Source organism: Haemorhous mexicanus, chromosome 2, assembly GCF_027477595.1.
Source record: "Haemorhous mexicanus isolate bHaeMex1 chromosome 2, bHaeMex1.pri, whole genome shotgun sequence".
Classification (NCBI taxonomy): Eukaryota; Metazoa; Chordata; class Aves; order Passeriformes; family Fringillidae; genus Haemorhous; species Haemorhous mexicanus.
The window spans coordinates 79904599-79918534 of record NC_082342.1 but is presented as its reverse complement, the minus strand read 5'-3'; the positions used below and the strand labels follow the sequence as shown (position 1 = coordinate 79918534).

Here is a 13936-nt window from a genome sequence, read left to right as displayed (position 1 = left end):
GGACACAGTGCTGAGCCAGCACCAACGCACAAATGGACACCCAGCACAGCCATCCTGCTTATTGCCTTGATAGGTCAGCCTAGAGGAACCCCTCACATGGGAGTTCCCATGGCACTGAGGAGACCTCTGCAAGAGCATGTAAATGCCACTTACACCTTAATGGTTCCTACTGTCCCACTCTTCTTTTTCTTTTTTTAATGTATTTTCTTGAATACAAAGTATCTTCTTAATGTTGTTGAGATGTTGACAGATTACATCTCTCATTAATTAGTATGAACAGGAACACTAAGTGGCTTCTCAAAGTTTTGTTGATACTTTCCATCCTGATGTCATATTATTCTATCTAGTTGCTAAGCTTCTGCTCTTAAGAGGCTGTCAATTAAGATAACCAATGGAAGGCTTTGTGATGTGTGTCAGTTTTCATAAGTTAAAGCCACTCCTTGATTTTCACTACTGACTAGAGAGTTGATATCCTGCTTAACTTAAATCTTTTACAGCCCTATTTCATACCGCTCTACATTTTTCTCTTCCCTTTTACCAAATATGTTCTTCCAACATGTCAGTTTGAGAATATTCCTCTATCTATTACTATTGAAATAAGAAAATTGATTTAAGAAGTATGTACTATAACAGTGTACAGTGTGGTGGTCTTTATGAGGAGCAGGTGAAGCTACCCCAGGCTCTTCCAAAATCTCAAAACTCTCCTTCCCTTTATATTGTACTTAAAAATGAGAAGGTAGAACAATGGTCCTGTTTTGCTAAAAAACCTAACACAAGCAATTTTTACCAGCTATGACAGCAAACAATTTAGGTGCAAAATAGAATTTTGTAGATAGGATCTGCACCATAATGAGTACTTCAGTTAGTGTCACTATCACCTAAGTAGCTAGAAAAGGCTGGTTTTTTTTCCTCTTCTACTGCTCTCTTCAAAAACTGGATAAGAATTGACAGTATCTCCCTGCTGTATCAACAAATATGTTTTTTCACTGTGAACTGTGCAAAGATTTATAAGAAATGCAAGAAGAAAAATAACATTGAATCAAATGTTAAGGTTTTTTTTTTCTTTTTTAATTAGCCCATTATTAAGAGCTTTATACAAATTTGAACAACAAACAATTTCAGAAAGCCCTGTGCAATGTATACTCTTTTCATTTCAGCATAAATCCTATTTAAAAAAAGATACTTCACAAAAATAATCATTTGTTCTAAATAAACAGGGCTTTGATTAGCCCTTAATAACTCTGGTAATCTAGTTAGTGAAAAACAGAGTAAGCTGGGGAAGCTATTACTGGTGTTTTAATTAAATTACTGATCAGAAGGACTATGTGGCTGGTGACTGTTTTTCTCAATTTACCTCCTAAGCATCCCAGCAGTGGGAGATGCATCAGCTAAGATACATACCCTCTTAATCACTTTCTTTTCCTGCCTTCTACCCGTAAACAATATGTAGGTTTGAGTTTACACATAGTTTTCCAAGACATACAGTAATCTCAGAATGTTCATGTAACTTTTAGTGTTTGACAGAAATACAGAAAGACCACCTTTGTGAGCAACAAAAAGGGTTTATACCTTCACTATCATCACAAAACTGTGAAGAAAACCTTTTCACTCCCAAGAAACACAAAAGCATCAGCAATCCTGCACTCTTTTGTGTACTTTTGAAGCTGGAAGTTGAAGTACACTTTAAAGGGAGGAGTATGAATCTCAGAAAATAATTTCCCACCTAATCTCTAACTGCTTAATGTTTTTACAGGAATTCTGCCAATATTTTACATGCAGTGGTAATAGTCAAGCACTTAACATATTGTTGGCACCAGCCAGCAGTCAGAGGCAGCTCTCCACAGAGAGGATAAAAGACTGGAACAGCTCACAAAACAAATATGAAATAGACTTCTCTGTCAAGTAGGAATATCCTGATATCCCTACATCAGTAGTACTCTACTATCATGCCTAGCCAAAACAAGAATTTCTTCAAGAGTTTGCTTTCAAAAAGACAGTAGCATTGTATTACTTCCAGAAATAAATAATAATAAAAAAAAAGAAGCAGCACCAAAAAATCTCTGGGGAAAAAAATTAACCCAATCAACATACTGAGCTATTCTTTACCTGCAGATTTGTTCTAACTTTAGATGAAACCAAAAAGTGTAAAAAAACCCCAATAAAAACAAAATCTAAGGCAAAATTAACATTTAGATATGCATTTGTTATATGAAATACAAAACAAACTCATGGGGAAGTCTTTCCTAGAGCAAAAAAAAAAAAAAAAATAGGCAGTTTAGGAGCAAACACAGCTGAAAGCAATTCTAGTACCAGTGAATGTTGAATGGCTGCTGCATAAAGTGCACGGAAATTTTGCTTCCCACTTACCCGTCACTGAAAGGTACAAACTGCAGGTTACACTATATCACCAAAAAGCATTTAAGAGAAGAAAGGGAAAGAAAAGTTTAGAAAGTGAGTATCCAATAATGTTACTGAAGAGTGAGTCAAACAGGGAATCTGTCTAATGCTGTTATCTTGAGAAATCCTTCATTCCATGAGAAAGAATTGTGTTTCAGCCATTAAAAAAGTAATCAAAATGTCTAATTTGTGACATATATACAGCTGTTGGCACTAGTTTAAGAGGAAAATGGGTTTTAACAATCAGGTGGTTATAGTAACACTAGAGTAAGTAGGCACAATTGGAAGTGCCACACCTTGTGTATGAATAATTTCAAAACATGGTTCTTTGTATGAGCAGATGAGGAGTCAGGTAATGTATTCCACCACAATTTCCAACTCATACTTGAACAGCTCTTACAAAAACACATATTAACTTGACTCTGCTGTGGTACATTGATAAAAGCTTTAAAGAATGCAGATGGAAAATTTAGTTGTCACCATGCCAAATCAGCGTCAAAACAAAGTCTCATCTCACTATTTTTGCAGCCTTTTTGAGACAGGTAAATGGGCAAATGGGAGCATGGTGAAACAGAGCATTCACCATGCAATAATAATGACAAGTAGTAAAGGAAAAATTAGACTGTCATCAGCATTTAATGTCATATGAAGTAATGGCATTTACTCCATTAAGGAATGTAAGCATCAATTCCATTAGGGACAGTTTGCAGCCCTTTCTGGAGAAGGTAAATATTATTTTATGCATATCAGCTAGCACTCTAGTGGTCTAGCAGTGCAAGGTGGGATCTTCTCCAAGTAGGTTCAGACATGCCTTTTACTGAACTGAGAAATTGGAAATCATTAATCCTGAGAGAAGCATTTAAATTTCCAGTATAGTCACTAATGGTAGGTGCCTCTGGAGATCTCCAGAGGGAGATTTGGTCTGCCTAATTTAGACAGGCAGACATAAGAGTATCTTCTGCCATGGCAAGATTTCCTAATGTGAAGAAGACTTTATTTAACCTGTAAATACAAGCTACAAGTAATGTCTATTACTTCCAAAAGCAGTATTTTTTTGAGATTCTCTTCTGAAAGAAGAAACACACTGGAAAGACCAAGGTCCAATTGCCTGTAATCACAGCTCCAAAATATCATACTTATTTCATATCTTAGTATTTGTACTTGCAGGAATGATGAATTAATCATGGTTTGAAATTATTGGGGAAGAAAGGAAAATAATTCCCATTACTATTTACACTGTACAAAACTGACTTTGCTTATCTTGATTACCTATTAGAGAGATAGTTGTTGCAGACTGCAGTACATAAAATGATATGCACTGACCCCATAATTTGCCTGCCATGAAGATAAATGAATGAGAAGGGTCCATCATTTAAAACTCTCAAAAGTATCAGTCTGTACAAGTAAGGAGTTCTACAGAAGAAGGTGACTTTTTCAAGCCATATTCAGCACTGACTGGTTCATATCAGTTCCTCTAATTTCACTTTGTTGTTGTGAATACAAACCTGCAGAGTCCAGGGCACAGATTACAGGCATTGGAGTCCAACAGAATCAAAAACTTCTATTGATTTTTTGGTAAATCCAGTATTTACAGAAAAAAGAGGATTACTGTGAGCCTCTCACAAAGGAGAACTGCCCGGAAACCACAGCCTGCTGAAAAGAGATATTGTCACTTATGCAACCAGGGGTTGATTTCAGGGGTTTAAAGTTTTTAACAGGAGACAACCTGGAAAATACAGTTTAAACATTGGATATTTACATATTTTAAAGCAAATTCTTTGCCTGGTATTTTTATGCCATTGTATAACCAACAGGAAAAAAAATGGAGGAGATGCTAAGAAATCCATCTGTTTCTGTATGCAGGACAGAATGGTCTTGATTTTTTTTCCTAAGTTAACATTAAATGTGATCAGAAAAGGATCTCAAAAATATCTGCCCTTTTGCTATTTTCACCCTAAAGATGAATTAAAGTATATAGCCTGTAAATTTTAGAAATTATCAGTTTTGAAAAACTTCACCAATATGTTTTAATCCTACTAAATTAGCTATTTAAAATGTGGAAGTTCAGAAATACAGCTTGGATAGTTTGTTAGGTTTAAGTATAACTCTTGTCTCTGAGGCATCACCACAATCCATTAAGCTCCCCTTATTTTCTGCCCCATTGTAAGTTTAGTATGTGATTCATCTTTTTTCAAATCACACAAGACAAAAAGGTGATCTTATGTATTTGAATCTCTAATTTACACTCCTCATCTTCTTTTCCCAAGCAGTAAATGGTGTAGAAGAAAGCTTTTTTGCAGCTTCTTCAGCTGGGGAAAAGCAGTTATATGTCAGGACTCTAAGGATTTTGATGCTCTCTTTATCCCTTGACCCTATTTTCATACTCAGAGCTACAAGGAAAGAAACAATCCCACAGAAAGAAAATGTACTTGGAGGTTGGTAAGCATTTCAGTATGTAAATTCTATGTCCTTTTCCCCAAGATCCACTCAAGTCTTTAGGGACAAGGGCAAGTAAGCTCTCAAAATGAAATACTTTATAATGGAAATATTCTATTCCAGTCTTTTAGGTACTCACTCAAGGAGAAAACAGCACAACTTCAAGTCTCTAGAGGAAAGCAACACAATAAACTATAGGGAGCAGTTTTAATATAAAAGGAGGAAAAAACTTCTGATAGATGGAACTTACCAAGTAATATTTACAAAGTTTATCTTTGTATAGTATTTTGTAGTTATTAATTAAACCATGGCATCTCTTGTAGTGAAAATTGCATTGATTTTTCCCATCATTGTAGATGGCATTTTAATAAAGAAGAGAGACAAAAGCATGATGCTGAAGCTGGAGGGATAAAAAAGATATTTCTTTTAAGAAGGAAAGAATAATGATTGCCTTTGAACTTCAAATCTAATGCCACTTCTCCCAGAAAACAACACTACTGATGGAAAAGAAATTTTTCTGTTTTTTCACTTTTTTCTATTTCAGCACTCTTTGTTTTGTTGTCAGAGGAGAGTTATTGTTCACAATTAGAGATATAAGAACCAAGAGGCTTTACCGTGAAGCAACCAGTAATATTTCAACTCCAGAAATCATGCAGAAAACCATGCTTAAAAGCTGACAAGAAGATGTAAAAACAGAATTAAAGCAAGTCCTTAGATGGATATAAATGCACTAGGCAAGGAGAAGACATTTAATATCTCTAATTCTCTTGTTTGGGGAATGGGGTAGAGAAGGGAAGTTGAGACAGTAACAGTGAGAAGCTTCATGGCTTCCCTAAGTAGCCTCTCCTTTTACCGGTGCAGAGGAAAGGACACTGGGTTAAATGGGCCACTGACAAAAAATGCCTGTAGAACCTTTGTGGTCACTGAGCCTTCAGATCAGAGTGAAAACTTGTGGTTTTAAACTGAAATACAGAGCTTTTTTTATTCTTTTTGTCGGAAAAATAACTGTTGTCTTCTACAGAATTATGTTTTTGTCCTCTAGTTCTGGCTATCTGTGCATATAAATGTGGCATGTGACCAGAGATACCTGTTATCCTGTAAACCTAGTGCAATAATATAACTGTACAAAACCACATTGGAATTGACTTCCTTGTAAGCCTTCAATTTATTAAGTCACAGATATGCTCATCAGGTGATTAACACCAACTCATTTAGCAGGCATGTGATTTTCATTCAAACTTCCTAGGTTTTCTATCTGCCATCTAAACAAATACAAGCTAAGAAATATCCTAGATTTAACAAAGAGGGAAGAGGGAAATTATGTCTTATTGTTGTGTAAACATATGCACCCACTTAATGTCCCTAAATCACCCTGTTGGTGCTTCTGTAAGCTCACTGCAATGCCGAGTTGTGGTACTTGCAGGTACAGATGGCCCAGCTACCAGAGCCTCACTTCCCACTCTTTTCTACCACATGCAAGCCTTTTAACTAAATAATTTTTAATAACTGAAGTGAGGCACTGAGCAACTCGTGTTTTGCTGTAGATGTGCACTGAGCAGAAGCTTGAATTAACCTTTATGGTGCAGTAAATTAATACTTTCATTACTAGAGTGGTAGTTAGAACTATATTGTATCCATAGGAAAAAGCTCCTTACCTGAATAACATGTTTCAGCTTGTCAATAATTTGACTTATGACAGGATCTGTTCCTTTCACTTTTACTTCTGGATTTGCAGACTGAGCTTTGATTCCACTGCCAACCACACGGTGCGTATAGCTAGTTTAATACAGAAACACACATAAAAATGGTTTAGTAACTTACTCTACTCTCAGAGAGTCATCTTCTAGTTTGTAGTATCTCTCATGGCACCAGCCTACCTCTTTAAAGAGATGCATTAATTTTGTGCACGTTTTTCACAAAAAGGAAATACAACAAAATATAATTACTACATTTCACAAAGTTCTGTTATTTATTAGCATTTTAAGTTTAATGCAAACTTTAACAAGGAAAGTTATCTACATTTTGTAGCATGAAACATTCAGCCCCGTGCATGTCTTTTTGTGTGTGTAAAAAGACTGTGGTCCATTTTGGCTTTGCTAAATACAACGACATGATGATTGCCTTAATGTGTGACATTTAAAGGTCTTAAAACAAAGTCTAGATTCCATACACACTGCATGCTCAGAAATAAACCTGAAGATTTTTAGTGTTTTTGTGAGTGCATGCACAGAGAGAATATTTATTGAAAGATAACAGCCACATTGTGCATTAATTACTTAGCATTACATAAATTATATAAGTAAGAGTTGGCCAAAATGTACTTGATATGTAGATATATAAAAAGAAGTAAAAAAACAGATATAAGCTGATTCAAAAAAGAACTGCTTGAGTAAGTAGAACATTGTTTATAATATATCAAAATTCAAAATACAGTAAATTAACTAACTACCGAGCAGGATTCTGTAGCTTATTAAGAAGCAATTCTTCATTCAACTTACTATATTATATGTAATACTCAAGTTATGCAAGAAAAACTGAATATCTACCTTCTCATCACAGATACTGTACATTATGCAAATACTCTCCATATGCTATATTTTTTGAGTGTACTCTATAAGAGGATAGCTCTATAGCTCTCTGTCTCAAAAGTATTTTGCCAGCTGTTATGCTGTAAGGAAAAGAAAGGAAATAACCTTATCAGAGTAAAGAAATATCTAATTCCTGCCAGTTAGATCACCATATAAGCACAGACAACACTGCATATTCATGTTTTGCAAAATTTGTTTTATGGAAAACATTACAGGTCCTCTTAGCTCTGCAGAAAAGCTTGCATATATGCTAAACAATGAATGCAGTTCAGTAAAACAAGGCTGTCTCATAACAACAATATTTTGTCCTTGATCTTTACTTAAATTTCACCCTAAATGAGATTTAGGATATTCCTGAGGAAGCGTACATACTGAATAAATGAATGGTTCCTATTCTTGAAAAGGTGTTACTTTGATTTACAGCAGGCAGCTTTTTGTGCTGCCTTGTAGCAATGGAGCCATTTGCCAGCTTGAAGTGATGGGGAAAAGCCTTGTATGTAGGGGTGTGTACAGAATCCACAGTCTGCCTGCTAGTCTTGGGCCATTGTGTAATGCAGCAATTTGGGCTGGGTCAACAAACCTTCTGGTAATTCTGAGTGTGAAAAAACTAAACACAAAAACCTTCCAAAAATTTCTTTGGCAGTTGTTTGTATGAAACAAAATATATAAATAAATAAGAAATTAATTCCAGCTGAACAATGCTGCAGTGAGCAGAAAAACAACTGGTTTAACTCAACCTACTAGTTTAATGCAACACCAAAATTTCTCTTCATACCATAACACTATAAAAAAATCTTGAAGGTTATGTCTATTCTTTTAATCCAGTGGTCTTGTTCTGTTTCACAGCATGCAAAATCTGTGTTCTCACTTTCTGTCACTCAGAATTTTCCAATTAACACCTTTTTTTCAAATGCTGCAAACCCAACTATTGCACATTTTCCTGTGAACTGTGTAACTGTGAAAAAGAATACCCTTTCTCTTTTCTTAATTCAATGATACTCATTTCTCTAACCATGCAAGAAGAAATAAATCATGCAGAAGCTGAAAGTTCCCTAGACTACAATGTTATGAGTTTTACTCACTTGAGAATTATTTGGCAATGACTTATTCAAGACTGACTATCATTTCTTTTTCAGCTATTTCTACAATGAAATCAGAGATCTTGCACAGTTGGTATTTGCTGTAGGACTGACTCCCTTCTTTGACATGGGAGAAATTAGCTGGGAAAGTAATGCTGTCTTGAGAGTGGACCTGATATTAGGAGTTTCAATCATGTTCTCCAGCATCTTCAGAGTCAACATTCCCTATATTCCTCTTCACCTTTTTTCAGTTGAGAGTGGGGAAGGATAAGAAGCTGCAGCAGAGGTGACATGCATTGAAACAGTGACAACTAGCACACTAGTGCTTGATAACACCACATCTTTAAGTCTATTTGCATTAAACAAATATTTGGATCAATAGGTACTGGTAGTAACAACCTTGGTATTACTTTTTCTTACTTCCCTGAGCTGTTTAGCATATTTCCACCTTCCTTCTCACTACTGATCCTTCTCTCACCAACAGCTGGCGTGATCCTTTCTGGGGCTTACAGAATTAATTTGTTATTTTCCCTGCTTTCTGCTGCCTGCAGGCTCCTTATCCTTCATTCTCTAACAGATCAGTACACCTTTCCACCTAAAGCCTTGCCAAATACACTGCCTACCCCCAAATTCTTCAAACCTTGCTCTGTGAAAACTGACACATTTCATCCCATTCTCCTGACATTTTTGTCCGTTACAGGCTCCAGAAGATCCCAATTAAGATACAAGGTTATGTCAATAGAGAAAATACCAATCCTTATATACCAACACTTTGGACCCAGTAATGGTATAATCACTACAGATTCCAAAATTTTATGGTATCAAATTTACTAGATATTTACTAGATATTTACCACATTCCCACCTTAAATCTTAAAGGAGTTGATATTTCTCTCCTTTAAAAAATCCTTATACTTTTGAAGTGATGTGTTGTTATTCAAGCTTTGAAAAGATTTTACTCCTTTTAGAGTTTTTAATTTTGTATTCCAAGACTTTAGTCTTGAAATTGATCCTCCAGGTTCTGGATGTGATTTCTCCCACAGGAACATACCAGGAGTAACCGTCACGTATGGAAAATGAGGAGCTGGATTTCAAAAACTAAGATTTATTTGAATGAAATTCGATTTGGGAGAATATTTTGTCCAAAATATATTTGGTTTGCTTGGCAAAAGCAAAGCCCAGGGGTGGCTGCAGGAGTGGCTTCTGGGACAGGACAGGAGAAGCTTTCCCCAGAGCAGAGGCAATGCCAGCCAGCTCCAAGACAGACCTACTGCTGGCCAAGCCCAAGCACGTCAGTGATGGTGGTACTACTGCTGTGACAGAAGATTAAAATGGAGAAAAAAATGCTGAGCAAGAGGAGGTGGATGAGACGAACTGAGTACATGAGAGAAACAGCCCTGCAGACCCACATGGAGAGAAGTCTCTGCTGGAGCAGGTTTGCTGGGAGGTGACCCTTGGAAGAACCCACACTGGAGGAGCCTGTTCCTGATGTACTCCACCCTGTGGAAAAGACCCACACTGGCGCAGCTTGTGAAGAACTGCAGCCTGTAAAAAGGATCCAAGTTGGAGAAGTTCATGGACGACTGACTCCCACGGGATGGACTCTGTGCTGGAGCAGGGGAAGAGTGTGAGGAGAAAGAAGTGGTAGAGACAGTGTGTAATGAATGTTCAAATGTGAGCACACTCAATGTATTGAAGTAAATTAATGTATAAGTTTGCATTTTTCTTGTTATTGGAAATCCTAACCCATATTAAATTTGCTTTCACTGCAAGGTGATCCAGCTTTGACCAATTGACATGAAAAGCTCTCATTTAACTTTGAGTTTGTTGTAATTATATGCTCTGACAAATCATAAGGCAGACTGAAAACCTTTTTTCTTTCTTTGGATATAATAAGGCATTGACAAAACCTTATGAAATATTGCTTGATTGATTCTTATCATAAAAGTAAGATTATGAAAGTCAACAGTTTTGTTTAATCCACTCTTTGTCTGCTTGAAATGGTATCTTTTGCCTACAAAAATTATAAATGACTCATAAGTTGTTTCATACTCTACATAATTGTGTTTAATTAACAAATGTCTAAAAATCTAACATCTTCAAGTATTCTAATGTAAATTAAATGATCTGTCGAAGCTAAACAGGCTACTGGGAATCTGAGCATGGTACACAAAACTTCATCCCTGTAGGCTCACATTTACATGCAAAATTTGTTTCCCTTTATTTGGGTAGGGGATAAAAATCTCAGACTCTTGGTTTGAGAGACTCCATTCATTTTGAAGTTTTAATATGGCATTAATCACTTTCTGTTTCTCTAACTCCTAATGTACAAGTAATGGGAAAAATATTTTAAGAATCCCCACAGAGGTAGTCTGACTTAAGCAAGTCTTGCTCAGATTTGAATCCTGGGGAAAAAAAGATGACAAATTTCTTGCTAGAGAAATAATAGACCCGCCATCTGTGCTCATTTCTGTACAAGCATGGTAATGTATCACATCACTTTAATAGGCAGACTTGGTCCCCAAGTACTATTCATTTTCATCAGCATTAGGAAAAAACCCAAGAACTAATATATTTGTATTCTATAAACATGTTTTAAAGTGATGAATTACAAGGTGCCCATTTTCTGAGCTCAATATATGAATATTCATATAAATTACCTATTACTCTCTGTTGTATTTATGAATACAATTGGTTGGGTTTACTTTTGATTCTCTCAAGATCTCTGATAAAAGAGAAAATCATGCTTTATTTGCTATCACCGATTTCTTGGTACATGCAGTTGGAAAAGCTATTAGAAGCAATAAATACATCAATTCTTGTATGATTCAGCCATTTTGGATGTGGTTCTTCAGGAAGATCTGTACATGGATATCCCTCCAGCACAAAATAGTCTGTATTATCTTGTGATGACAACTAATACATCATGTTTATGGTCAACAACTGATTATGATTTTCCTTTTCAAGCTACTTTTAGGCACTATGACCATGTTTCAAGTGGGAGATTAAAGTAATGAAAGGTGTACTACGACAGGAAAGTTATTGTCCAGAACATCCCTAAGTGCACTGGCAGTCAAGCCTCTTCCGAGAAACCTGGTGATATTCTACACTTTAGCAAGTTTAGCTGGTCACTCCATCCTGATGTATCTCTTTCAACTGCTACCTCCACCACTTGTCACAGCTTTCTTCTGGTCACCAGTGGTGCTCCTCAGGAATCAGTACTGGGGTCCATCCTGTTGAACACCATTATCAATGGTTTGGAGAAGCAGCTCAAATACAGCCTCAGTCACCAAATTAGGTGGGAGTGTTGATCTGCTGGAGGGTAGGAAGGCTCCACAGAGAGATCTGGAAAGATTCAAACAATGGGCTGAGGACAATGGCATGAGGTTCAGCCAGGCCAAGTGCTGAGTCCTGCACCTGGTTCACAGCAACCTCATGCAGCACCATAGGCTCAAGGAAGCATGGCTTGAGAGCTGATCAGCAGAAAGGAACTTGGGGGTGCTGGCTGATGCACAGCTGAGCATGAGCCAGCATGTGCCCAGGTGGACAGCACTGATTGTCCTTCTGTCCTCTGCACTGGTGAGGCCTCACCTCAAATCCTGTGTTCAGTTTTGGGCGGTCATGTCAAAAAGGACATTGAGGTGCTGGAACATGTCCCAGAAAGGGCAACAAAGCTTATGAAGGGTCTGGCTAACATGTCCTATAAGGAGCTGCTGGGGAAACTGGGCCTGTTGAGTCTGGAGGAGACTTGGAGGGAACCTCATTGCTCTCTACAACTACCTGAAAGGAGGCTGCAGTGAGAATTTCTTCTGCCATGTCTCAAGTGAAAGAGGAAATGGCCTTAAGATGTGACAAGAGAAATTCAGATTAGATATAAAAGAAGTCCACATCACTGAAAGAGTGGCTAGGCATTGAAATAAGTTGCCCAGGGGGTTGGTGGAGTCATTACCTCTGGAAGTGTTTGAGAGGAGTCTGGGGGATATGGTTTATGGTGATAATGCTGCTAGTTTGATGGTGGGACTAGATGATCTTAAAGGTCTCTTCCAACCTGGATTATGATTTTGTGTGATTCTTGTGCTTTTCAGTGCTTGCGACAATTGCCACTATCAAGAGCTACTCAGGAATCTCTGCATTAAGTTGTCAAGTTACAGGGTCATGAAATTGAGACAACTGTTCTGGTTGTGAAAGGCTTCCAGTGGGCAATATTGCCTTCCCCCTGAAATGCTGGTGTGTGTGTCAGATAGTCACACAGCTGTAGGGCGTTCAGTGGGGCCAGAGCTGCTGCCGCTGTACAGAGACACTGCCTGACAAACTTGTTTTGTTAATCACTTTGTGCCAATAGAATTCTCATCTTCATTTGTGATATTTCATCTCAAATGAGATCTTACTGCAGCAGAGTAATCTTCATGACAGTAAACAGAAAACAACCACAAGCTCCTTATCTGGTAACAATAGAAAAGTCTCTATCCACCTAATTTTCTACATCTGAAACTAATTTGGTGTAAATGATGCAATGCTGGCTTTCATCTGCTTGAAGTAAGCAGTGAAATGCTAGAGAACTCTTTTTAAAGTGTTTGCTTCTACTGGGTTCTTTGGGAAGATCCAGATGATGAGAATATATGCTCAGGAGACCAACTTTTAAAATAGTATACTTATTTACCTTCCCTGTTTTCATATCTCTTAACTGCCATTAATACAGTAACCAAACTGCAACTTCTGCAGAATGTTCTCTCCTTCGTGAAATGGATTTTCTTATTTGTACCCTCTAGTTTTTAAAAGCAAGCCTTCATGTACTGGCCTTGTTAAGGGATTTGTTTTGTTCAGCTTCTCACATTAATTGAATTCTAAATTATTTCAGAACTTAGCTTGTTGGCGCTTACAAGTTTTGAGCAAGCGCCTGTATTTATATAGTCTCACTGTGTTTAAGAATGGAAGAATACCACAGCGTTCCCACTACATTTTGTTTTATTTCAGACATGGGATATGATTTTTAATAACTCAGCTTGCTTGCTTTATGATTGCTGATAATTACTGGTTTACACCTGCTGTTGTTAGCATCTTCATCATGGCTAGGCATTTCAAAATTCTGGGTAATGTTAATTGAGAAATTAACAATTACCTGAATACAAGTAAAAAATAAACATATGCAGCCACAAATGAGTAAGAGTGCTCAGTGGTGTAAACTTTAATTGGCAAAGATGAACAAATCAAAGGATCACTGCAATAATAAAAACTACTTGGAACTTAGACATATGGTGGCTATTTTTAGTCTTACATAGTTTTTAAGAGTAGATATACCAAAATTAACTTCAGAAAGTTTGTAAAAAGTCTCTTACATCTCGGTATCAGAAACAGTATTTGTAGTAATTCTAGGACAGATCCCATTTCCCCTGGACATTTTCAATATATTTTAATTGATAAAAATTTCAGTAAAATA

General features: G+C 36.9%; 1 protein-coding gene across 2 annotated transcripts in view; it reads right to left on the bottom strand.

The window, feature by feature from the left end:
* GPC5 (glypican 5) overlaps nucleotides 1-13936 on the bottom strand; it is a 323760-nt gene that overhangs the window by 125051 nt on the left and 184773 nt on the right. For both annotated transcript variants that reach the window (XM_059839213.1, XM_059839214.1), the window contains exon 6: nucleotides 6489-6609. In XM_059839213.1, coding sequence (XP_059695196.1) covers nucleotides 6489-6609 — 121 coding nt within the window. The remainder of the gene's footprint in view (nucleotides 1-6488; nucleotides 6610-13936) is intronic.